We start from the raw sequence: 21,722 nt of genomic DNA on the forward strand, positions 1-21,722 counted from the left end.
ACAACCGAAAACCCAACTGAAAACGAAAACTAAATAAAAGGAAATGCAATTAAAGTTCATGCATTTGCGTTTGTACTGGGTGAAATGTTCTTAGGAAAATAAAGAAAATTCCATACAATTTTAAAAACACTTGCATTTTATTATTGGCTCCGTTTTACATACATTCACAGGTTGCCGTGGGATCGAAAATGTTCTGATCATTTTCATTGAGATTCGTTTATTCGCTACCTTTAAGATTACACACAAATCGACTTTGTGCTTAGTGCAACTGATTCCTAATATCATGCTAACGTAAACATACACGTTTAACTACCATAAATTACAAGGTTAAAACCTGCTGGCGGATTCGATTGATGCTACTGTCTAAAAAAGGGGTTTGCAATGCCCCAATATCGTGTTACAGTACGTGCTTATAGTAGGAAATAAATAATTACAAAATAACAATTATCAGTACACAGAACATTATACAATCGATTGCTACCGATTTTCAAATGACATGTTTAATAGGAAGATGGGACGATTGGCTAAAAATCCCTGGGGCGACAAATGCAGCTTTTTCTTGGTGCAACCTCAAATCTAACACCTTCCAAAGGCAATGGATTAAGATAGCTGGCCTTCTATAGATAGACTTAGTAAATATTTTAACTGAATTTCGTTAGCAGAGGTCCGGCGTTAAAAAGGTGATATTGCACCCCGATTTGTCGCCCCAGTGGTTACACTTTCTCGCCATCGATCCATACCGACGTTGGGCATTGCTTTATTCGATTAGCCAACTCTGCTCTGCGTATCTCTAAGCTTAGCATAGTATTTGGCATTTACGCTAAATTGCGAATACGAGTTAAACGATAGATGCAGCATGATTGCGCCAACTCCATTCGGCTTTCAGTTAGTGTCGCGGACGCAACTAAGTTGCGCTGCCCCTAATTGCTTCACTTAGGCGGTAGTTAAGTCTTGAGCGGATAGACCGGCAGTGGATGGCCTTCCGAATTGAAGACCCACTGCTCCAGGTCGATTTCCTTGCGGTCGTCGCTAAACAGCAGATAGAAGTACTTCAGGGTCTCGCTCATCCAAAAGCTTTCCATCAAATCGCGCAGACGCGTGCTCTGCGTGTTCTTTACATTTCCCATCGATGTGTAGCCAGCATTAACTTTAGCGTGAGTTTCAAACGCCTGGAAGATTTTCCATCCCATGTCCTGGTATGTCCGATTGCCAGTTAATGAGTAGAAGTAATAGAGACTCTCCACAAACTCCGGCCGCAACAGGTTGTGGGCATCGTTTGGCTTCACATAAATGTCCTGATCGTCCTTTTCGGTTAGCGCAAAATACGAGATCTCTGCAGCCAAATGTGTGGGATTCATCACGTAGGTCTGATAGCATGTATCCAATAAGTCCCTTGCAAGTATAAGGTGCGAGTCTGGCATCCCGTTCTGGTGACCCAGAATCAAAGTGCCCGGCAGATAGCACGTAAGATGATCCATTTTCGGCTTAAAGTCTTTGCCATTGATCAGCTCGCCTATGTAAACCCAGTGCTCTCGTGGCGTGCGCCGCATCAGTTGTGTTAGAACTCCATCGACTGCTTGCATGTAGTCCAAAATAAGGCTAGAATAAAAAAGAGGTCAAATAAAGTAAATAACAAACAATGGGCACAGCACAGCTGTGATAAATCAACCAGCTGAAATTTCTACGTCTAATCAAGAATTCGTTGTTCGTAATAGAAATTCTTAACTTCAATGTCACACTCAATTACGTACTTATCATTATCCCTGCGGCCGGTCTGAATCCACTGTTTGAGCAAGTACTCATAGTAGGAGTCTCCACGAGCACCAAGCGAGATAGTGGCATAGTTTCGGAATGTTCCTGTGTTGGCGTTAATGAATATGGGCACCAAACCATGATTCTTCTCCAGATCATGCACCTTCTCGTTTACTTTGTGAGCAACCTGATAAGTCAATTATTTTATAATTCGTTATTGCCCTTATCTGATCTGTGTTTACCTGTTCATAAATGGAGATGTTTGTAGAACGACTCAAATCACGAAACTCTAGCTGAATGGTGGTGACCTCACTGGTGGAGCTATCAGGGGACCACTTGGGCGAATGCGCCGAAAGATCCCCGAGATTCACATCTGAATAGGGGATATTTGACGGCGATTGAAAGGCGGGAAGTAAACGGTTGCCCAGCTCTGCAGCCTTGGCCAGAAACATTGTGTCGCCGCTCAGGTGATATGCAGACAGCAGTCCGCCTAGGACACGTATGGTGACCTCGAAAAGGTTTACATCGCGCTTGGTATCAAAGCGCAGTGATTGCTCTACCCAGTCGCGTCCTTCCTTGAATTCTGTTTAGATATTATTGAGAAATTTAAGGAAGGTATTTCCATGATTTCGTGAACACCAGGATATAGCCAACATACCATCATCCAGTCCCATTATGTACATAGTGTCCAATGAGTCAACAATGGTTAGTCCCAGACCGAACCACTCGTGGGAGTACTGGGAGATGGGCTTCAGGTTGTCGTGTCCCCATGCATACTTCTTGTAGCCCGCCCAAGAGTGTTTGAAGGCGGCCACAACAGCCGACTGTCGTTCGTTGGTGGCGCCATGGAAGTGCTGGCCCTTGGCTAGAAGGGGCTTGATCTTTTTGAGATGCTCTTTAAAGCTAACGCCGCCCAAAGTGAGTGGGTTCTTGATGGCTTGCTCAAGCTGTTCGCCCTCGCTTAGCGGCTCTGCTTGCTCCTGGGCGACGGGCTCCTCTACATTGTTTAGGATGTCGATTCCACCGATGTCCTGCTCCTTGTTACTATCGGGCGGAGGCAAGGCCACAGACATTGTCACGGCCTGGGGAAGTCCTGCCGCCGTGTCTTTGGGCACATCCTTATCCACGCCCGGATGATGGTGCGGATTCGGCAGGGGCATTTGATATGCAACTACCTCGGCCTTGGTGTCCACATCCTTTAAACTGGCGGCCAGCAGCTGATCGCCACTTAGGCAGAGCAACACTGTCACGCAGAATCCGGTGATGCCCAGAATAATGAGATTGCGCTGACAACGCGGCAGCTGATTCCAAGCCTGAATCGTGCGACAAAAGTTTGTACTTATAAGTTCGGGGTTTCTTGAGGATGCTCAAGGATCCCAGCAACTGGACTTTCTTCAGTTGGCTACCTACCCGCCGCAGGCTCTTCCTGCCCCGCTCGTCCGCCGTCGCCGCTGCTCCCGGCGGGAGTGTGAGCGTTATGTGACCGCCGTCCTTCATTGTGTTTCGCTAAATGCCGCCGCCGGAATTCAGAGTGTGGGAAAGTTGGATGGGAAATTCCACAGCATTCGCCTCGAATAAAAATCGATTGCGGTGCTCTGCTGGCAGCGGAGGAATCGGAGCTAACTAACCGCGGTTGGTCCAACTACTACCTCCTTCACGCACTAATCATCTCTATACGTGCCAGTGCACTAATTTATATATGCTAGTTCTGGCCCACACTACGTAAAATTACAAATAAGAAATTCTAAAATTATTTCACGAGAGCTGCATTTTTGAGCTGCTCGAACCAGTGCTGCCAACTTGTTCTTCAACAGTCTGGCCAAAACGAAAGATGTGACTAGCTGTCAATCATTAACTTTTGAAAAACCTTATAAACAAATTAAATGAAATCTTAGTTTTTATCACAACTTTGTAAAATAATATTGTTAATATAGCAAAAGCTTTCGAAATTCCAGCTAACACGGTATGAATGTAGCCAAATCTAGAGTGGACAACACTAGTCCCACTTAAAAGTGATTTCTCTGGCAGCCCTGGCAAGCTCCAAGTGTGCCCACAATACGGCATTAAGTGGTTACATCTGGTCACATCGCATTTTCACATCAAAATTTCGACGGAAGTCGGTGCGTAAACCCATAGCCCATTTTTCGTTAGATAATAGCACTTAAAACCCAAAAAAAATCACCTACAGCCGGCAACGATAGCGATAGACCCATAGGAAAGCGAACCGCAAACCGACGATGCTCCGAACCCGACTCATCCAGGCGGCCAGCTCCGCCCAGCGAGCGTTCTCCACCAGCCAGAAGGCCCTGGCGGCCAAGCAGATGACCGTGCGAGATGCCCTCAACAGCGCATTGGACGATGAGCTAGCCCGCGACGACCGCGTCTTCATCCTGGGCGAGGAAGTGGCCCAGTACGACGGTGCTTACAAGGTGAGATCTGCGACTTTTCCTGCCCCTGCGCGATTACGTAAACACCAAGCAGGCGGTTGCGACGACGACAGCTGATGCAGGTGGCCGGGATAGGGGAGGTCGGTGGTCAGCGGGGTGATATATGCGTGCTATATGTAACTACTGATAGTGATTCCGAACAGGTCGACGCGAATCCGAATGCGTGATCGGAGTGGGCAAGGTCACGCAGAATGTGTGTGACCGACTGTCTGCTGATTATATAGATTGGCCCATAAAACAGCGATTTGTTTACCCATCTGAGGTGGATTGATAGCCGGCGTTAGCAATTCTATACTAATGGATTCATTTAAGCTATGATTGTGGCAGATGCAGGTGTAACAACTAGATATACACTCAAAATACAATACAATTATTCGTTAGAATAATGGTATTTCCTTAAGAAATCTTAGTTAATGTGTTATCAGCTTGGAAAGTTTTACAAACAGATAAAAGATTTAAGCTCGTAATGTTCCCATCCTGGATGAGCCCCACACATTTCTGGTATCCTCACATTCTATTAATCATGTAATGCCCTTTTTAGGTTTCCCGTGGACTGTGGAAGAAATACGGCGACAAGCGCGTCATCGACACGCCAATCACAGAGATGGGCTTCGCCGGCATCGCTGTTGGCGCTGCCATGGCCGGTCTGCGTCCCGTGTGCGAGTTCATGACCTGGAATTTCTCCATGCAGGCCATCGATCACGTGAGTTGCCTCATCCTTATCCTAAGAACCACTCCCCGCACTCTAGCAGTAGGCTAACTACTCATATTATCTCATTGCCAACAAAACGTAAACCAAAAGAAAGAACACGACAATCCAATCCAAATGACCCACAACCAATTCAAGTGCAATATGCAGCGGCGCCTAATGGGATAATATGGGTGGATTAGCTCCTGCCCCAAGTCATAGATCGGACCTCACTAATCCCCACCCATATTATCCGATTACGTGCAGGCAAAGATACTCGATTGCGCCAAGCCGCCAGTCGGCGATCGCCCGCTGCCAATAAGCCACATAATAGAAAGCCCTCGCTCAACCTGGCTGAATGAGATCAACGACATCCTGCACAGAGATCGAGTAGGCGAGGTGATTGCGCCGCCGCTGGACAAGAGCAAGTCGGACAAGATGGAGGCGGCACGCCTCATCGTCATCCGGCGGCGCAAGATGAAGAAGCACAAGCTAAAGAAGCTGCGTCGCAAGATGAAGTTCGAGTGGGCCAAGGTGCGCCAGCGCCGCGAGATGCGCAAGGAGAAGGCTTTCCAGGCCAAGCTCATATCCCAGATCAAGCAGGCAGAGGCATTCAGTGCGGAGCAGCACGTGGCGGAGATCCTGCGGCAGGCGAACGAGACGCCGCTGCCGCGTTTCTGGAAGGGACGCCGCCTGCCAGCATTTATCATTAAGCAGAAACTAGGCATTAAGTAAAGATCAAGACGGAACAGAAAGGAGTGCATCAAATAAAGCGTATTAACTTGAATTGGCGAATTTGCAGTTTGAGGGTGCAGGCATCCACACTAAGCAATATTACATTTGCATCTTAAACACTTTATGATTCCTAATACATATTCCACATTCATAATAATATGGAGTGCTAAAATCTATCCCTTTAAAATTCCAAACCTTAGATCATCAACTCGGCGGCCAAGACCTTCTACATGTCCGCCGGCGCCGTCAATGTGCCCATTGTGTTCCGTGGTCCCAATGGAGCCGCTTCCGGTGTTGCCGCCCAGCACTCCCAGTGCTTCGCCGCCTGGTACGCTCACTGCCCCGGCCTGAAGGTCCTTTCGCCATACGATGCCGAGGATGCCCGTGGACTGTTGAAGTCCGCCATCCGTGATCCCGATCCCGTGGTTTTCCTGGAGAATGAGCTGGTCTACGGCACGGCATTCCCTGTGGCCGATAACGTGGCCGACAAGGACTTCTTGGTGCCCATCGGCAAGGCCAAGATCATGCGGCCGGGCAAGGACATTACCCTGGTGGCGCATTCCAAGGCGGTGGAGACATCGCTTCTGGCAGCTGCTGAGCTGGCCAAGAAGGGTACGGCACGGCTTTACTCTGAATGACGTGGAAAGTAGCTAACCTTCTCTTATATGTTTAGGTATTGAGGCTGAGGTCATTAACCTGCGCTCCATTCGTCCTCTGGACACGGCGACCATCTTCGCCTCTGTACGAAAGACCCACCATCTGGTGACCGTGGAGAACGGCTGGCCCCAACACGGTGAGTGAGAAATGCAGCTGATTGAAAGCCTAGCGATGTCTAAATGTTCCACCTTTTAGGCGTTGGAGCTGAGATCTGCGCTCGCATAATGGAGGACCAGACCTTCTTTGAGCTGGACGCCCCCGTATGGCGCTGTGCCGGCGTGGATGTGCCCATGCCCTATGCCAAGACGCTGGAGGCGCACGCCCTGCCCCGTGTGCAGGATCTCGTGGAGGCGACTCTTAAGGTTTTGGGTGGCAAGGTGGGCAAGGCCGCTGCGGCCAACAAGTAGGAACTCACGACTAGCCAGACGCCCGATCGGAATCCCCAGCTAACTAAATTTATAGTCCAAGTCGAAACGCTGCCTCTGGTCTAACCGAGCTGCCCCCCATAATAGTGCACCGAACTGGAAATTGAATGTTCTGAAAATGAAACACTACCACTTTCGGGTTTTGATTAGTTTTCGGACGTTCTAGTTTAATTATTTGGTTAAAGAAATCTCTTGTGAAAAATAAACGAAAACATAAATATATTTTGAGTGGGTGTTGAATATTTTGTTATATTTATTGATATAATACCAGAAGTTATAAAATATATAATTCTTATCGTTAATGATTGAAGTTTAAAAGGTGCGCGCAGCCGATGAAAACGCTTTTCTATTGAGCGCTGTCTAACACTGACGACAGCTATTTTTTCGATACCAGCCTATCGTTCTGCAATAGGTGTCCTGATATCGATAGCGATAATAGCAAAGTTAACAATAACAAAAGATTTAACATAACAAATAATTGCAATGCTCTGGCTGTAATGGCAAACAGCTCCAGCTCCGACGAAAGCTGCAAGGCCCCCGACAACTTTCGCATCTCGAGCGCCTCCACAAACGGCGAAGACGAGGAATCAGATGTCGCAGGATACACAACAAAGCGCAGGCCAACGGCAGCGACGAAGGAACTGCTGAAGGATGCGAACGCCAAGGATAGGAGCACCAGCACGGGAATGGGCGCCCACATGCGGTGCCCATTGTGCCACAGCTGCAGCGCAAGCCGATTCCACTGTCGCAATTGCGTCAGAAACGGAAACATTACTCACAGCCAGGCGGAAAGGCCCGAAAGGTTTGCCCAACTTACACTCACCTTATCTAAACCACACATGTAAACTGAATCGATCTTACAATATTTTAGCCTGACGGAGAAGCAGCAGCGCTACATCAACCTGCAAGCGGGCCTCAAAACCTTCAGCACGCGCTACGAACGCCTTATCGGGCAGCACCGCTCCAATGAGGATCGCCTGATGGCCATCAAGGCCAAGCGAAAGCAACTGGAGCTTCTACAGCAACTAATCTCCGGCACGGGACAGAGACTGCTCGTCCTCGGCGAGCGCCGCGATGAATTGCGTCGCGCCAATGCTGAGAAGCGGAAGAACCTACCCAAATACCCGGACAAGGTCAAGATGCTCGAAAACTACGTGTTGGATCGAGTGGAGAAAATAGAGAAACTCAGGGAGACCCATCTGGGTCTCCTGGACAGCATAAAGCAGGCGGCGCGTCGCAGCATTCAGCAGCTGGTCACCTATGTGTTTCCCATAGCAGAGGTGGTCCTCAAGGAGGAGCAACAGAGGCGGGCCAGTGTGGAGCGCACCGAGGAGGCAGAAACCATAGCGGCGCTGGCCGATGCCAAGAATACATCTTACATACGCGGCAAATGGGTTTTTCATGGCAGTGGGATCAGTGAAGTTCAATACAGGATAGTGGGCCCTTCGTTGCCAGCCAATGGCGACTATACCGCCTACCTGGACTGGCTGGCGGACAACAAGGACGACGTTCCCAAGGCCACGGCCAACGAGATTACGCCGAGCAGGTTCGAAGCCTACCGCATTGTGGGCGCTCTTACCTACACGGCGCAGCTGACGCAGTTGCTCAGCTTCTACCTGAACGTGCGGCTGCCACATAAGATCGCTTATGGGGACTTCTGCCGTAAGCTGCTGAACGAGGAGCAGTTCCGGCGCAAAATCTCGCGCCTCAACTCCAATATCATGTATCTGGCCTACACGCAGCAGGTGAAGTTGCGTGCGCTCATCGAACAGCACACGTTGGAAAACCTACTAGCCATCCTTGATCTGGAGCGCAGCGACTTGGGTCGATACGGCCATCTGGACGTGAACAATGCACCACTCATGAAGTCAGTGGACTCCCTACTAATCGGCATCGAGACCGCCACGGAATCGGAGTCAGAGGGTGAGTTGGTTTAGCAATTTGAGGGGTATCATCTTTTGAAACTGATGCTGATGCCTTTCCAGACGAAAACTCCCTGCGCATGGACTGGGAGGCGGTGCCAAGCCTGACTCCGCAGCCGGAGCTGGCGGATCCCAATCTGATTCCGGCAGCCAACCAGCAGTCCACCATCGCCTTCGTGCGAATGGCGGCCACATCGGTGCTGCGCTGGATCAAATGATCGCAGACCAACAGACGCCCGATCTTTCGGCTATATCATCATGAGACACGCGTGTTATCTTTTACAAATTAGACTAAGTAATCGTTTCTGTGACAGTGCGTCGATGTTTGTCGGCAGTCGCTGGTTTTAGCGTTATCCTTTGGTTTACAGAACTAATTTTGTATCAATTATATATATATACATATATTCGCTGTGTGTAAAGAAAATGCGCCTTTTGGATTTACTTTTATTACATAACTTATTCGCCTTTATTTAATAAAAATGGTTCTCTATAAATAAATATATATAAATTTGCTTTATTAATGCTTGCATAGTACACTGACTTAGTAGGTAAACGACTCAATGAGAAACAATAATTAAACTGGTGCAATAATTGGAAAATCGGCAGACACAGCTGCGAATGAAACCTACCTAGAATCAGCACTAGAATCTTAGATTAGAATCGCAAGGGAACGAGCTGAGTGACCCTAGCTAAATGAACTTTGTGGGCAGTTGTTGCGTGGATGGGCGAGCAGCTCCAGTCGTGGTCACCACATCGCCGGCAGCGCTAGGCTGCGGCAGGCTGGGTTTAACGAATACTTGTGGCAGTGTGTTGGCAGAGGCTCCCACCTGGGCGGCGGACATGGAAACGGAGCCGTTGGCCAGCAGGTCGTAGCGCGGCGAGGCGTGGCTCATCGTGGAGAGCACGATGGCGGCGGCCATCGCCTCCTGGTTGTAAAAGGCCGTCACAGCAGCCGGAAGGGGCTGCTGTGCGGCCGATCCCGAATGTCATTGGCGCGTCGGCGTACTGGGCGCTGAGGATCCCATTCCTCCGCTTGCGCCCTTCACGCTGTTCGGCGAGAAGGCCGCTTGAATGAATTGCTTTTCCATCTCCTTTAGATTTGGCATGGTTTTCATTATATGCGGATCGGTGAGATCGTACACTGGACCCAGCGTTCTGGGGCTGTTGTAGATGTACATGTTATTCGCGCTGTAGCCCAGGGATCCATTTACTTGCCCTACCGCACCCAAGGACGATCTTCCTCTGTTCTGAGTCTTGTTCTTGGGCTTAGACTGGACTTTCTTTTGGGGCTTAGAGGCAGGAAAAACTCCCACAATCTCCACGCCATCCGACTCGCTGCTGCTTTCCCTGGCCACCGACGTCGTTTGCGCGGCCTTAGAGATGGCGGTGATGACAGTGGTGGTGGCAGCTAGCTGCTTGGACGTCTGAAGTATATCGCTGGTGCATTGATAGTCATCCAGGTTGATCACATGGGGAGAGGGCCGAGCTCCCACAATCACCTTGGCTTGGCCGTCGGCAGAATGCGGACTGGGATTCCCGCTGGCTGCCTGGGTGGCGGCCGTGATCAGCTTGTAGAAATTGCTGCTGGTGTTAAGGTCTATTTTCCGGCTAGGGGATGCCAGATCCAGAACCGTACTGGCTGCTACGGCGGCGGCATTGAGTGCTGCTGCCTGAGCCGAGGTGCTCGGCATGGAGAGCAGCGTGTCCAGGTGGGGCAGGTGGTTGTTGTTATTGCTAATGGCTGGCATACTGACAGCCGCCGTGGCAGCAGGCGCCAGCTGGAATTGCGGATGCGGATTAAGTTGCGGTTGCAGCGGTAACTGCTTGGCCACCTTTTTCTTCGGCGGCTTGCTGGTCTGTTTGGGCATCTCCTTCAGCTTTCGCTTCAGACTGTTGGAGGAGGCACTTGTAGCTGAGTCCGTATCGGAGTTACCTCGAGATCGAGGGTCCTCCACTGGCTTTAGGTAGCTGCTTGCCGGCGGTATTTGCTCAGGAGCAGATACAACCCCAACGGGCTTGGGTGATGCGGACGCCGGCGGTGCCTTTGGCTTCTCCTTAGCTTTCAGCTTGGCGTTCTTGTAGCGGCTTATTTCCCTTTGCAACTCATCCAAACGCATCCAGCCAGGCGGCCACAGTTCCACCACCTTTTCCTTGAGATACCAATTGATGAACTCCTCCAACGAGTCCTTGCGCTTGGCTAGGAAAGCGTAGGACGTCCAACGCGCTTGGTACACATCGTACAGCAGATGGCGTAACTCGCTGGTCCACTGAAACTTCTTGCGCGGCATTTTTGGCGGCAGCTCGGAGTTTACTTCCGCAGCTCTGAAAATACGAACCATGATGTAAAGGAACCTAATCATTATTTCGCTTAACAATCTTACGCCTGTTCAGCAAATGTGCGCAGTTCCGTCTCATAGTTGGCTACCGCCTTAGGCATGACCACAGCAACAGCCCGCCGCAACTTCTCCAGCATGATGGTGGACTTCCTCTTCTCCTCCTTCGCCCGCACTTGTTTCCCTTTGCGCAGCATGTAGTACTTGGGCAGTTGCAGCTGATACTCGATGTGGGAGAAGACCATGTTGCGCTCGTTGCGGTCCGTGCACAGCACCGCCTCGTACACCCTAAAGCAGATTAATGGATATAAGACTTTAATCTGTTCTTAGTGTATACTTTTGTTGCAAACTCACCGAAGCAGTAGTGGCGAAAGCTTCACATCCAGATTAAACTTCTTGCCGCACATGTCTCGACTCTTCACCGCTTCTTTGAAGCTGTTGACTGCGGTCACAATGTCCGCATCCAATGTGGTGGGCAGCAGAGTGTCGGCGGTGCGAAGATCTTAAAAATAAACACGTGAAAAGGTGATTTCAACCAAATAATACTTGTAACTCACTTTCCTGCCCATCCTTGCCTTGCTGACCGGCCTGCCTATCTGAACGGCCTTGCTCAGAGTCCATATCGCTGCTGTCGCTGCTGGACACGTCGGTGGAAACACACTTCAGCTCGCCGTTGCCGACGCCCTTGACAGCTGCCGTGCCGCTCTGCGACTTTAGGAAGCTGTCTCGCTTGGCCTTTAGCATGTCCTTGACCGTTGTGGTCTTAACCACCTTCTTTAAAGCTTGCGCCTGGGCCTGACTCTGCGGCAGGGCCTGAAGCTGGCTTGATGGCTGAGTCCGGATAGGGTCTTGGCCGTCTTCCGTGTCCGAAATCTCCACCGTGCTGGGTCGTGGCGAGTTTGAGGATGAGGAAGTGGTGATCGGCTTAGTCGGCGGCTTCTTGCCACTCGTCGAAGAACTTGCGCTAGGTTTGGATTTGCCCGTGACGATGACCTTGGCCCGCTTAGCTTGATGATTGTCTTTGTACTTGCTGCTGGATTTGGCTGTGGCAGCAGAGTCCTCGTCCTCGAGACTTTCACTCTCGGAGTCGTCTTCGGAGTCGCTTTCATCGTTCTCCTCGGAGTCGTCCTCGGAGTCGCTCTCGTCCTCCTCCTCATTGTTGCCATCATCGTTTTCGTCATCATCGTCCGAGGATGACGATGAGCTTTCCGAGCTGGACGAGACCATGCGCTTGCGTGATCGCTCTGGCATTTTGATGATGGCATCTGTTCGTGTGGTGTAGGACTTCTTGGTGAGGTTCTTGAACTCCAGTGCGCCACAGTTGATGTAGAAACCGCCCTCCAGAGTTTCCGCCTCCTCCGGTATGATTTCGTCGTACTGGACAGAACATATAGTTTAAGGTAAATAATTTCAGTGCATTTGTCGGTAAATATTTCTTGTTCTTACGGCTTCCGTGTTGTCGATGAATGAGTCCGACTCATCGTAGCCCATTCCAATATCCCGGTAGTCGTCCTTTTTGCTTTTCCCCCTGCCTGTGGCATAGGAGTTGCCGTACTTTGCCTCCAGCTCCTTGACGATCCGTGCCACATCGTCATCGTTGTCGGCAAAGGGATCAGTGCCTGTGATGCCATTGGTAGTGCTCACCTGCTTCAGCTTTTTGGTCTTTTTCTACGAATTACAAGGGCTGAGAAGGCGATCCTCCAGCTGGGTTATACACTCTTACCTTTTCCAAATACAAAAGCCGGGAGTAGTTGAACTCGGGATACTTGTTCGAATCGGTCTCGAACAGATCGAGTTTGATGCGGATGCACTTGGCAGTCTTTGTCGTGGGTTTGGAGCTGTTTTCGGGTGCAGCGGACGGAGCATCAGGCTCCAGGAAGTTGCTGCCGAAGCGCGAGAAGCCCGCATCGCCCTGGATGATCGAGGTGAGGGTGACGCGCTTGTGCTCGCCCCCCTTTGACATTTCCGGCGGGCAGAGTTACGGATATTCAGTGGGATTTGGTGTTCTTTGAGCAGAAAGGGCCTTCCCGCCCTTTTTTTTCGAAAGAGCCGCGTGTTCTTCGCCGCTCTTTCCCTCTCTCTCACAGCCAAACAAAAACAACAGAGACGACGCTGCTGCTGCTGCTGCTGCTGCTCCTCCTCCTCCTTTTGCGCTGCTTCCTCTTTTTCTCGGGATGTCTGTTTTAGGTTTTCTGCACGTACACCAAGCAACCACAACCACTTAATAACCGTGGCAATTTCTCTCTGAGCTGCACTTTCTTGTTGTTGCTCCACAAACACTGCTTATCAACATAAACAAATGGCGAGGACTTGCGCCGGATTGCACTACTTCAATCGCCGCCCGCTTTGCAGCTGCATCCGCCGACCACGGCCACGAATAATTGTCACTTTTCTGGGGGAATGAAAAAGTGGAAACTTTTTTGGGGGGTTTCAAATTGGTTGGCTTGCCGGCACGAAAACAACACAGTCTGTAACGGCAGCACACCGGGGACTAAACACACGCAATCGACGCTACCAAAGGGGACATTTAAACGATTCGACCAGGCGCTTTTCGCACGGCCAGGAGCGCGATTCTTAAATTGTTTCTTGTTAAAATCCTCAACGCTACATTCTCTCCGCTCCACCCCGCACCGAAGATCCGACCCTGCTTTTGGCTTTCGCACTCGCGTTGCGCAGCACTGGTCGCGGATTTCGCAAATTACACTCAGCCGTTCACACTGCGCGCAGCACAGGCCGAGACTTGCTGCGGTTTGCTGCATTTAGCAATATTTAGTTGTTATGGGTGCTATGTATTTCTAAAATATTGTTAGTTAGAATTTCATTAGCTCGGCATTGAGTTCATTTTCAAAGTTAAGTTCCGAGCTACCAAGTTGATGGATAAAGTAACATGCATAGGTGGCTTATACTATTTAAATCTTAATTGTTTTAATAGGACCCAAAATCATACTATAATGCGAACATATTTATAAAGTAGCCAATAAGTAGCCGGATCTGGCTTGAAAGCGGCCAACACTTTCACTAGCTTTTGTGCATCCCTGTGCAGTGCCACATTCCACACACATTTCTGCTTTGTTTTGACCAGAACGGGCCGCTTTGCAGCACTGTTCGGCACAGCTGTTCAGAGTTTGGGGCCGCGGTTGGTGGGCAAATTTTCTTGGGGCGATTCAGTATTATTTCGATTGTCAAGCAGTTTACTTCGTGGAAAGTCAAGTGCTCGCCGTTTAATTAGCGTAAGTGCAAGTGAGTCGCAGTACGTGAGCTTGGGGGGTTTAATTTCATGCGCCCGCTCCACAACAAAAACAAGCGAAACGAAAAGAGTTGCATGCACAGAAATTCGAATTCGGTCGAAACTGCAAGGTGTTATTATAACGGGAATGGCCAGTGCTCGTTATCGGGTGAAAACGATTAGGATTGTGCAATTAACAAAAGTGTGCCGTGCTGCTCTTTTCATAATCCAATCCAACCCAATACCCAACTCCCCACCACCAAACCCCAAGTGGCTCCACACAAACACTAGCACATAAACACTTATGCTGCCTTTATGCTTGCAGCCCCACTCGAGCTCTTTTATGTATGTATGTACATATTTATCCAACGAATGCAAGTGACCGACGTCCAAAGAGCAACGTACGGGATACGGAGCTTCGACAAAGGCTTCCCGCTTTCAGTAGTCCGGTGACTTTCGCCGGAGTAGTGACTCCGTCCCAGAAAGCGAGCTGAACAAAAAGCCCCCAGCCGCTCGTAAAAAAGTGTCATGAGACAATAAAGGAACTTTAAGAAAGAAAGGAAAAGCGACGAGAAGAGTGGAGCTCCTTTGTTGCATCTCTGGAAGAATCAGTCGGCTCCGAAGCAAAGGTGAGTAATGCTGCTCCATTACGAAATTAAGGGGCCTTGTACATTTGTAGTTCCAAAAAACTACAAGGGGAAGTCGTTCATCTGGGAAACAAGAGACTACAATTATAAGATAAGAACTGCGACTGCTTTCTTTTATCTCAAATGACGTAGTCCAAGGTAAACACAGTAAACACTCGATGCAAGGACAACTGAGGTGTAAACCAGTTTTCCATTCTACAAACTATGCAAATGGGTTACACATCAAAACGAACACCCGTTTTCTTATCATGTCTACGGGTTTCTTTGCAAATATAAAAAGTTTGGCTAGTGCGAGTGTTGCTGGAATGACAAACTCTACTCCCAGACATTGAAATTCCTACACCAAAATGGAGTTACGGCAATCGACCTTGAAACATGTGGCCCCAAATGCCTTGCCAACCCAAATTGGTTTCCCATTTTCTATGAAAACTTGTGTGTTTTTTTGGTAATTCGTCCATTAAAGGCGGCAGCCGGTTTTTCATCTCAAATGGACAGAAGCCGCAAACAAAAATAAAGCGATACACATAAACAATCAAACAACAGCAACAAGTGAGCGCACAAATTTAATTTGCTTTTTAATGCGTCATTATTGCAAATTCGCGACACGCTCGAGCTGCTTTTCTGCTACCTCTTCGCAGACTTTCGCATCCCCAGGAGATTCGTACAGTTCGCGATCGCTATCAGGGTGAATTAAGGGGAATTCAAGCGAATGAGCGATACTTTATTTATTTGTTTTCATGATTAATTAAATGAGTCTGCAGTTGGATTATGTACACGCAATAATTATGAATAATTCACCAGCCCATCCAGAGCCATTCTTTAAGTTCATTTTATCCAGCAGAAAACTTTGTCACAGAGCTGGGTTCATTAATCATTAAAAGGTTAAAAAGTCAATAATCTTATTCATAAACATAGTGAGAAACAAAGAGCATAGTATTTAATTGTGATTCGATTCAAAAGGGATCGTTGGCCGCCTGTCGTTGATATGATCAAACCGCACTTTATCGCCGCCAATTTCATTTGCCCATCGTACTTTCCCCAACCAAACTAACATATAAACTAGAACAAAAAGAACCGCTGGTGGTTGGCTTCACCGCCAACACGACCACCCACTACAGATGTGGTTTTCCATTTTTAAAACAGTGACGCATGCACGGAAATAAATTACATGATATACGCCTGACAGTCTCATTACCTAGAGACGACGACCCATCGATAGTGGCTCTATATACATACATAAAACACTCGGTTCTTCTTGGACTCTTTCAGTAGAGAGCGATGACGGAAAGCGTGGAGCTGATGAACAAGTACGGCGAGCCATTGCGATACGACCGGAACTTCACGGGACCGAGGCAGAGGGATCGCAGCTGCACGGATGTGCCCTGCCTGCTGCTATTCGTCCTCTTCCTGGGCGGATGGGCCTTCATCGCCCAGTACGCCATCAAGAACGGCGATCTCAACAAACTGCTGGTGCCCACGGACTCCTTTAACCGGAAGTGCGGCATGGACTCCGGAGTGCTGAACAAGGAGAACCTGTTCTTTTTCGACTTGAATCGGTGCATCGATCCAATTGTACCCATCACTGGATGTGATACTCCACAGGTGAGATACCATTAACATCAAATTTGCAAGGAGTTCATCGTATAATGAAATATGTATTTCAACAGGTTTGTGTGGAGACTTGTCCTCGAGAGACCTTCGTCTGGGATACTATGAAGGACAAACTTAGTTTTGCGGAGCTGCATAGTCGCCTCATCTGCCTATCGGAGGAGCACAAGGCGCAGATCCGCACCAAATCGGACATTCAGGATGCCATTAACCAGAACCAGTGCGCACGCTGGTACATCAAGAGTGCTCCATTCCTCAAACGATGCCTCTTCGAGTTCTCGCAGGGCGTGTGTGATTATATTCCCTCGTTCCTGCTGAACGGGGGAAGGTCGAGTCGGGAGCTGCATCTGTTGCCCGGAAACGCCACCACAGAACTTCAACTGCAGGCCGATGTCATGTACCAGAGTTTGACGGAGGCCCAGGCTCTCGTTGTTCCACAATCGAATGGCAAACAGACTCCAGTGGACGAGGGACCGATCATCCAGTGTAAGCGCAGACTCAACGAGGCTGTCATCAAGGAGAAGATGATGCATACCGACACTAGGCTGGCCAAGCTCGTGGGTAACATGGTGGCGCACTTCTACAATGGCACAAACGACGCCCAGCTCTTGGGAGAAAAGATTGTCGAGGATCTTGTCAACTCCTGGTCGATCGTTTTGGTGGCTTGCTTCTGCACCCTGGTAGCCTCACTGATCTACATAGCTCTAATGCGCTGGCTCTCGGCTCCTATCCTCTGGTTCTCCATCTTCGGCGTGCTTATCGGCTTGCTGGTGGGGATTTACTTCTCCGTAAAGCAGTACATCCACTGGGAGAAGACGCCTACGGTTCCCGTACACGGCTTGAATCTGCACTCCCAGGTCAAGAATGTCCTGCAGAGCCAGAACACCTGGCTCTACCTGTCCATCTTCGTAGGCGTGTGCTTCGTGGTTATCCTGTTGCTGGTAATTGTGCTAAGAAAGCGCATCCGGATAGCCATCGCCCTAACCAAGGAGGGCAGCAAGGCGGTGAGCAGCGTGATCAGCACCGTGTTCTTCCCCATCTTCTCCTGGATACTCTTCATTGCCGCCATAGCGTTTGCCATTGGCGTGGGCCTGTATCTGGGCTCAATTGGAGATCCTTCGTTTAGAATGGTGCGGCAGCTGACGAAAAGTGGCGAAGTGACCACCGAGGACTGCGTCTGCGAAGGTCCAGCCATCAACTACACAGTGGGCGGATCCTGCAAGCCGGAAGTGTTCCAGCAATATTGCAGCGTTCGGCTGACCTCATTTTTCCAGAACCGGAACCCTTGCTTGAACACCACCTGCAGCTTTGACTCCATTAACAATCCAATCGAGATTAAGTGGGCCATCTTCTACAACGTCTTCGGCTTCCTCTGGCTGAGCTTCTTCATCTCCGCCTTTAGCTACATGGTGCTGGCCTCAACCTTCGCCCGTTGGTACTGGACCTTCAAAAAGAGGGATGTGCCCTTCTTCACCCTCACAAGGGCATTCTTCCAAACTGCTGTCTACCATCTGGGCACCGTGGCCTTCGGTTCGCTCATCCTGGCCATCGTCCGGCTGATCCGTCTGGTGCTGGAGTACATCCACGAGAAGCTGAAGAAGTACGACAATGCGGTGACACGAGCCATCCTCTGCTGCATGCGCTGCTTCTTTTGGCTGTTGGAGACCTTCCTGAAATTCCTCAATCGGAATGCCTACATCATGTGCGCCATTCACGGCAAGAACTTCTGCTCCAGTGCCGCGGACTCGTTTAACCTGATTATGAGGAACTTCCTGCGTGTGGTGACGCTGGATCAGGTCACGGACTTTTTGTTCTTTTTGTCGAAACTGCTGTTAACCGCAGGGGCGGGGGCGTCCACCTACTACTTCCTGGACAATAATCCGACCATTATTCGGCTAAATTACATCGCAGTGCCTACCACGGTGGTGGTAATTGCCGCCTTCCTCATAACGAGCGTGTTTTTCGGTGTGTACTCGACGGCAGTGGACACACTGTTTCTGTGTTTCCTGGAGGACTGCGAGCGCAACGATGGCTCGCCGGAGAAGCCGTTCTTCATGTCCAAACAGCTAATGAAGATTCTGGGCAAGAAGAACAATCTGCCACCGCGTCAGCGCCGCGGAAAGTAGGAGACTCAGAGGCGGAACGGAAGTGCAAATAATAAGTTAATTAAAGTAAAGGATATATATATATATATATTTATTATAGCCCAAAAACGAAAAGATCGGGGTTGTGAGCGATTGCTCAACCGGCTGCAATTGGGTTTGCATAAGATGCACGCTCCTTTGCCAATACTCTTAATCTTTAATCTAGTGTATATAATACGCCAGTATCCGTATCCATATGTAAAGTTTTTTATGCGGCTAGACTTGTGATAGGCGCGGACCATAAAGACCAAAAGTAATACCATACAATAACTTGTATACAGAGACACAAAAGTACATATCTCACATTCATGCAGTTTAGGTTAACGATAATGATTATAATTTTCGAATTTAATAAAAATGAATTCATTGAAGTCACACTTTTCAGTTTGGTTCTTATTTTATTTTCTCCATCGATAAATTTAGCCATATTTTTTTATTTTTATACAATTTGATTTATGTTTCTACCATTCATTCATCTAGAGCGCTCAACCCACTCATTTCAGAAAGTCTGATTTTGCAAGGATGTAACAGATCGGTGAAGCCGCAATGAAGAACAATAGCTATAAGATTTGACTTTTAAAAGTATATATAATAAACCTTAATACTGCCTCAAAGGTTGTTTATTTCAGTAATAAAGCTCAATAAGCTCATAAACAATTAGAAAATGAATACAAAATCTATTACCTCAACAATATTGGGCATTCAAGATTCCCGTGGACTAAAAGATAATATCCTTCAGCACGCTATCGCTGATGTTCTGCAGGTCATCCTCACCGCCAATCTGATCAAAATCGAATTTATGCGAGACATTGAATGCATTCTTATCGTTTTCATTGTTGAAATCGGGATCAAGCTGCAGTGAGTCCTGTAAAACAATGGCAATTGAGATTCGTATTTCGTGTTTGATTAATAAGTCACGAAGTCAAGGCACGAATTATTATTACGTTGATTACGTACGTTGATTGTTCTGTCGTTCAGCTGAAGACGTGGCGCGACGTCATGCTGGTAGCTGTCGGTGTGTGGCACAAGTGCATCCAGGCGTCCGGATGGCGAGGTGCTGAGATTGAGGACATTCCGAGATACCTCTAGGACTTTTATAACCGCAGCGCTTTTGGCGATCAGTGAGGTGTTGTTCTCCGAAGTGCGCGGAATGCGCTCAATTCGTGTGCACTCGCTACTATTCAAGGGTGTAAAGGGATCGCTGGGTTCCGTTGGTGAGGCCTGAGGAGAGATCACTGCTGCTCCTGGCAGCGGCGCCTCATCGAATCCGAAGGAGGCTTGCATTTGCTTCCACTTGCTGCCCAGGGAGGAGAGATTCGCCTGCGGAGCTGCCTTGACCTTGGAGGTGTTCTTGTGAATGGTGCGCAGCATTTGCATGGGATCGTTGATCTTGGATCGGTTCAACGTGCCATTAAGATCAATGCCGGTCGACTGGTCAAGGGCTTTTAGCTTGCGTGCTGATCGAGGCGGCGCAGGTGCTGAAAAGGAAAACTCATAAGGATGGAGGTTACTAAGCGAAGTGTTTAGTTCACTCCTTACCGAGTAAGCTGTTGCTTAAGGCATCGAACTGTTTGCCATTGAAGTCGTCCTGGAGTGCAAGACGCACTGGGGCATTGCGACCGCCACCGCCGCCCATGTCGATTCTGATGGGAGGCGTAGAAACAAATTTGGAGCTGATAACCGATTCGAAGCGAGGCGTGGCCGGCTGAAGCGTCTGTACCTTGGCGGAGCCACTTGCATTGGCACTACCCTTGTCCTTTTTGGACGGATCGTTTAGTTTCTTTAGTAAATTGTTCAATTGGATTTCGGACTGTGAAAGTTCCACTCGAAGAGCCTGCAAATCCGTGGTGACGAACGCATTCGATTCGTTGTAGTGGTCATTAGCATCCAGTTGCTCGGCAATTGTGCCACTGATTCGATTGAAGCCGTTCAAGAGCGCCTCCATTTTAGATGCGCCCAAAGGATCGTAGAAATCTGCGAAGGAATTAAAACTCAATTACATTTGAAGACCTGCAAGGATACAATCAAATATGTCTCACCTCCTTCTGTGACTGCATCACAGTCGAACAGCACTCGCATGCCTCGCAGTGCCTTCTCCACCGCCTCCTTGCTCTGGTTGTTCTCGGCTTGCTTCAGCTGGAAAAGATCGATGGCCTCCTTGAGACCACACAGAGATGCCTCCAGGTCGAATTTCCTTTCGGTGGGTTGGGTAATGACCCGCTCCACGCCGAGTGCAGCGGTGGCTTCGAACTCATCCAGGAAGCCATCGTCCGCCAGTTGCTCTTCGGGCACTCCCATGTCTGCAGACAGATCGGCCATCAGGCGTCTGATCTTCTGGGTCTTGTCGCGCAACAGGGCCGTATTTTCCTCCAGATTGACCACATACGACGAGGCGTACTCCTTCATCACCGCATTTTGGCGGGCCATGACCTTGGCGCTTACGTTTGGTGTTCCCGCCTCCAAGCCGAGTGACTTCTCGCGCTGCTTGATGAGCTCCTGGATCACAAAGCCCACGAACTCGAGTAGGAAGTTGATAAACCGCATGCCTCCGGGCATCACCACCAGATACGACTTGATGTTGGCCCAATGCAGGTGATGCTTCTCGTTCAGATGCTTCAGATACTCTACCGTGCTGGAGCGAAAGTTCGCCTCCGACTTCTTGTCGGTGATGGGCCAGAAGAAGCGACGCTTGAACTCCGCGGGATCCAGCAGGCGGAAGAGGTAGTGCATCACATGCACGAAGGCCACCTGGTTGGGCTTGAGGAACATGTCCCAGGCAATCAGCTTGCGCAGCTCGTCCGGCAAGGGGTGCACCAGGGCCAGTCCCTGCAGCTTCCTGTGCAGCTTCTCGCTCTGCTCCTTCTCTTCGGCTTTCCACGGCGCAATTATGGTCCGGTCCATATTTTAGCACAGAAATGAAGTAGAATATGGCGGTTTAGTTTGAAGTTCTTTGTTTTTGTTGCTGCACAGTGTTACCAAGTGGCTGAATTCAACTGTATGAAGCCGTTCCCACTGCCTGTTTACATTCACGAAAAATGTTATATAAAAGCAATAAATCTATTTAATTTCCCTAGGAATAGCATTTGCAAATAGCATTTGTTACATAAATGTTTCTTATAATTTTTCCCAGATATTTTT

The 21,722-nt window shown here is 49.1% G+C and overlaps 6 protein-coding genes across 8 annotated transcripts; 3 read left to right on the forward strand and 3 right to left on the reverse strand.

Annotated features, from left to right (window-relative positions):
- Positions 1-118: 118 nt before the first annotated feature.
- LOC6730005 (endoplasmic reticulum mannosyl-oligosaccharide 1,2-alpha-mannosidase) lies at positions 119-3,582 on the reverse strand. Its single transcript, XM_039295443.2, has 5 exons — positions 3,163-3,582; positions 2,411-3,065; positions 1,995-2,335; positions 1,752-1,939; positions 119-1,599 (listed from the first exon to the last, which is right to left on the reverse strand). The coding sequence occupies exons 1-5, from the start codon at positions 3,247-3,249 to the stop codon at positions 945-947; spliced, it is 1,926 nt and encodes a 641-aa protein (XP_039151377.1). The 5' UTR covers positions 3,250-3,582; the 3' UTR covers positions 119-944.
- Positions 3,583-3,598: 16 nt separating this feature from the next.
- On the forward strand, positions 3,599-6,926 carry LOC6730006 (pyruvate dehydrogenase E1 component subunit beta, mitochondrial). 2 transcript variants are annotated; one of them, XM_016177739.2, is made up of 6 exons: positions 3,599-3,872; positions 3,941-4,181; positions 4,741-4,902; positions 5,823-6,234; positions 6,296-6,415; positions 6,475-6,926. In XM_016177739.2, the coding sequence occupies exons 2-6, from the start codon at positions 3,990-3,992 to the stop codon at positions 6,684-6,686; spliced, it is 1,098 nt and encodes a 365-aa protein (XP_016036771.1). In that variant the 5' UTR covers positions 3,599-3,872; positions 3,941-3,989; the 3' UTR covers positions 6,687-6,926. The 2 variants fall into 2 exon arrangements, with proteins under 2 accessions (XP_016036771.1, XP_016036770.1); XM_016177738.1 differs by lacking the exons at positions 5,823-6,234; positions 6,296-6,415; positions 6,475-6,926 and adding an exon at positions 5,155-5,674.
- Positions 6,927-7,092: 166 nt separating this feature from the next.
- LOC6730007 (beclin 1-associated autophagy-related key regulator) lies at positions 7,093-9,147 on the forward strand. The gene is made up of 3 exons (XM_002105265.4): positions 7,093-7,506; positions 7,576-8,627; positions 8,690-9,147. Exons 1-3 carry the CDS (start codon positions 7,202-7,204, stop codon positions 8,842-8,844), a joined length of 1,512 nt encoding a protein of 503 aa, XP_002105301.1. The 5' UTR covers positions 7,093-7,201; the 3' UTR covers positions 8,845-9,147.
- On the reverse strand, positions 9,121-13,663 carry LOC6730009 (yemanuclein). The gene is made up of 6 exons (XM_002105267.4): positions 12,683-13,663; positions 12,406-12,627; positions 11,517-12,336; positions 11,314-11,461; positions 11,008-11,247; positions 9,121-10,948 (listed from the first exon to the last, which is right to left on the reverse strand). Exons 1-6 carry the CDS (start codon positions 12,920-12,922, stop codon positions 9,613-9,615), a joined length of 3,006 nt encoding a protein of 1,001 aa, XP_002105303.3. The 5' UTR covers positions 12,923-13,663; the 3' UTR covers positions 9,121-9,612.
- A 368-nt stretch (positions 13,664-14,031) lies between these two features.
- On the forward strand, positions 14,032-18,961 carry LOC6730010 (choline transporter-like 2). 2 transcript variants are annotated; one of them, XM_016177741.3, is made up of 4 exons: positions 14,032-14,199; positions 14,511-14,814; positions 16,102-16,434; positions 16,500-18,961. In XM_016177741.3, the coding sequence occupies exons 3-4, from the start codon at positions 16,111-16,113 to the stop codon at positions 18,564-18,566; spliced, it is 2,391 nt and encodes a 796-aa protein (XP_016036773.1). In that variant the 5' UTR covers positions 14,032-14,199; positions 14,511-14,814; positions 16,102-16,110; the 3' UTR covers positions 18,567-18,961. The 2 variants fall into 2 exon arrangements, with proteins under 2 accessions (XP_016036773.1, XP_016036772.1); XM_016177740.3 differs by having other exon boundaries at positions 14,032-14,189.
- Positions 18,962-19,186: 225 nt separating this feature from the next.
- LOC6730011 (augmin complex subunit dgt6) lies at positions 19,187-21,704 on the reverse strand. Its single transcript, XM_002105269.4, has 4 exons — positions 20,624-21,704; positions 20,124-20,558; positions 19,542-20,062; positions 19,187-19,449 (listed from the first exon to the last, which is right to left on the reverse strand). Exons 1-4 carry the CDS (start codon positions 21,483-21,485, stop codon positions 19,303-19,305), a joined length of 1,965 nt encoding a protein of 654 aa, XP_002105305.2. The 5' UTR covers positions 21,486-21,704; the 3' UTR covers positions 19,187-19,302.
- Between the last annotated feature and the right edge of the window lie 18 nt (positions 21,705-21,722).

This window comes from Drosophila simulans, chromosome 3R (genome assembly GCF_016746395.2).
Source record: "Drosophila simulans strain w501 chromosome 3R, Prin_Dsim_3.1, whole genome shotgun sequence".
Lineage (NCBI taxonomy): Eukaryota > Metazoa > Arthropoda > Insecta > Diptera > Drosophilidae > Drosophila > Drosophila simulans.